The sequence below is a fragment of the Poecilia latipinna genome, unplaced genomic scaffold, assembly GCF_001443285.1.
Source record: "Poecilia latipinna isolate Pla-1442-1.1 unplaced genomic scaffold, P_latipinna-1.0 Scaffold935, whole genome shotgun sequence".
Classification (NCBI taxonomy): domain Eukaryota; kingdom Metazoa; phylum Chordata; class Actinopteri; order Cyprinodontiformes; family Poeciliidae; genus Poecilia; species Poecilia latipinna.
Window position 1 is genome coordinate 183,740 of NW_015113551.1, and position 3,049 is coordinate 186,788.

General features: G+C 40.0%; 1 protein-coding gene across 2 annotated transcripts in view; it reads right to left on the reverse strand.

The window, feature by feature from the left end:
* Positions 1 to 3,049, reverse strand: part of LOC106957771 (inactive dipeptidyl peptidase 10-like) — a 57,478-nt gene that overhangs the window by 4,907 nt on the left and 49,522 nt on the right. For both annotated transcript variants that reach the window (XM_015049236.1, XM_015049235.1), the window contains exons 20-24: positions 2,494 to 2,548; positions 2,310 to 2,409; positions 2,161 to 2,219; positions 1,989 to 2,061; positions 288 to 361 (exon numbers count right to left, since the gene is read on the reverse strand). In XM_015049236.1, coding sequence (XP_014904722.1) covers positions 288 to 361; positions 1,989 to 2,061; positions 2,161 to 2,219; positions 2,310 to 2,409; positions 2,494 to 2,548 — 361 coding nt within the window. The remainder of the gene's footprint in view (positions 1 to 287; positions 362 to 1,988; positions 2,062 to 2,160; positions 2,220 to 2,309; positions 2,410 to 2,493; positions 2,549 to 3,049) is intronic.

Here is a 3,049-nt window from a genome sequence, read left to right on the forward strand (position 1 = left end):
TATTTTGGACCATGAGTGAGAACCACATGTGCGAAGCTTATAGTCGTCGGTCTCGCTTTTCAATGTTGGCCCATATATCATAATATACCTGACAATATTCACAGCTACTCTGTGCTAGTGTTGGGTTAAGTATGTCGGACCTGCTTGTATCTATTTTTCATGAGAAATTTGAAACGCTGGGTTTAAAGGCATGGGCACAGATGGCAGGCCCCTTAAAATTTCTGCAGGAATTTTCTAGTTAGTATCTGCTCTCCTGGGGGACAGAAACCAGCCGAGCGGGTTTCTACCTGCAGGGTGTAGTTAAAGTTTCGGGCTGAAAGCAGCTGGACCAGCTCTGCTGAATGCTGGAAGTGGACAGAGGCTGAAACAGAGAATATCGTTAATAATAAGAAGAATAAGAATAACAACAAGTAGTATTCAGCTCTTATAATAAATTAAGTCTTATAAAGACTGAAATCCAGCTAGAAAAATAAAACTATAATTAAAGAGAGTGATTAAACAAAAGTGTGAAAATAATTAGATGAAACAAATAATAATAATAAAGAAATAAGAAATAAAGCTAAATAAATATGCATATATGTGGGTGGCACTATGAAAGTGAAATGAATCGAAATAGTAGCCCCCCATTTCATTTTTATATCCAAGGTAACTTATATATTTAAAATGTGTCATGAGTTTCGCCACCAGAGGGCGCTCAGGGCCATGTGCACCAGCGGTTGACGCTCTGGCCGGCAGAAGAAGTTAAAGCAGCTTAGAGCAGACATAACGAACAGCTGCTATAATCTGCCGTGTATCTGTCTTATTGGTAAGTTGAGTGAAAAATAATATATGGATGTTAACGGTAGTAATCTCTGATAAGTGCCTTGTGGATAAAGGAGGTGCTTGTGTGGGACCGAACCGGAGTTAGCAGCAGGCTAAGCTAATGATTCGCGCTCTTGTCCGGGCTCGGTTGGTCGGCTGTGATGGGACCTGAGTTCTCCTCGCAGCTATTTGTGTGTTAAAATTGGACCATATTTTCTATTTTCTATTCGAGTTCAGCTAGTGAAAGATATATACATAGGAAGCTACATACAGTATTATCAGTGGTGATATTGAGAACTATGAGAGGCCCCATGGGCCAAAACTTACAAACTCTCTGACAGTTTGATTGCAACGGAAGTTAACTTAAAATTTCAGTTTCTGATTGGACCCCAGGCAGGCTTTTCAAAATAAAAGCGGACCTCCGGTTTATGTTTGATTCATGTTTCTCTCCTGCGGCTTTAAAAATGTAAAACTTTGTGTTAATTGATTTGCTAAAGGAAATCATGTATCTGAAAATAAATTAAAACATATTATGTGGGTAAAACATTCTGTAAACCACATATGTGCTACCTCAATCAAAATTGCTGACATTTGACATTTAACAAATCTTTCAGATTACATAAACAATACCTTACCAGGTACTTTTCTGACTTCAGGATGACACAGGGACACCTATAAGACCAATTTTAACTGAGGTTGCACATATGTGCTTTACAGGATTTTTTGCCCACACAGTAATTTTTTTTCAGATACATAATGTACATAATGTTCAATTACATAATGTAATAGTAATTAAAATATTAAAATATTTTAATCAGGTAGATAAAAAACATTAATCACTGAATAATAGAGAAAAAATAAAAGCATTTCTAATTTCTGCCTCTGCATAAAATCCATAATAAGAGAAAACATCTGATGAAACTTCATTTCCACCCCATAATAAACAGGTTTCTATGGTTTCCTGCTGTCGTCTCCTAGCAACAGGAGATCCTTGAAACAATCCATGGATCTGATCCTGTAGCACCAACCTGGGACTAAACCAGTAAACCCAGTTAAAATCCTCCAGCTGCTCCAAAACCCAGAGAGGAAAAGTTCTGATGGAATTAGAATAATGAAAAGAACTGTTCATGTTCATGAGTCAGTTCCTGAACTGTTCAGAGAGGTGAGCAGGACTGTGCTTTGCTCACCGTCGGCCGTGCCGTGGACAATCAGGAAGTCCCGGGGACCGGGCCCTGAGGAGTCCCTGATCAGACTGGAGAGCTGGCAGAGAAACAGTTAGCATGTTAGCCTGCAGGAAGCACCGTGTCCCTTTAACTTGCGGCTGGAGGACAAACAGGAAGCGCCATCTGCTGTTCCTACCTGGTAGCTCAGATCCGCCTTCACAGGAAAACCAAAGAAGCGCTCAGAACCAGCAGATCCTGGGACGGTCCAACAGAACCAGGAGAGCTCACTTCATTATTTATTTTTGATTATTTTGGTTCTGTTACTGGGATGGATGGTTTCCTCACCACAGAGTTTCCAGTTGGTAACTGGAGCCACAGCGACGCCACATTTAATCATCGAGCTGAAGGTCAGGAGAAGGACGGATGACAGGAACCCTCCATAGGCCTGGAGACACAAAAATATCACACATTTAAATGAATATGTCCAAAACATGAGTAAATGGTTCTGAGGCAGCAGCAGGTTTGTCACCTTTCCATAAACTCCCACTCGGCTGCGGTCGATGTAGGGAAGCTTCATCAGACGCCTGACAGGTTAGAATGAGATCAGTCAGACAAACAACCCGATTCACACCGACTGCTTTCTTTTGTCTTTCCAGTTTTGATGAGTGGCTGGAAGCAACGTTCCTCAGTGTTACCAATGGCTCAGACTCATTTTCAGACTGAATGAATACAAAATTAATTTATTTAAAATCTTTTCACACATTTTTATCCAAGTGTGACAGAAACTAGATGTTCAAACTTTGACTTGAACATCGAGCATGGTTTTACTTCCTGAATGTTATTTTTTTAATTTATGTTTCATCAAACTCTTGGAGACTAATGTTGTAAACTTTAGTAAAATTCCCAAACAGCTGGGCTAGTTTATGTAGCACCACTAATGACTGTTGATGCATATTCTACACAGACCAAGGATAATTCTGAAGCACTTGTCTGCCATCTGGTGGTCAGAGTTAGAACCAGATTTGGTCATTTGAATCCTAAATACTAGGCCTGTCACGATAAACGATATATCAATTAATCGCACG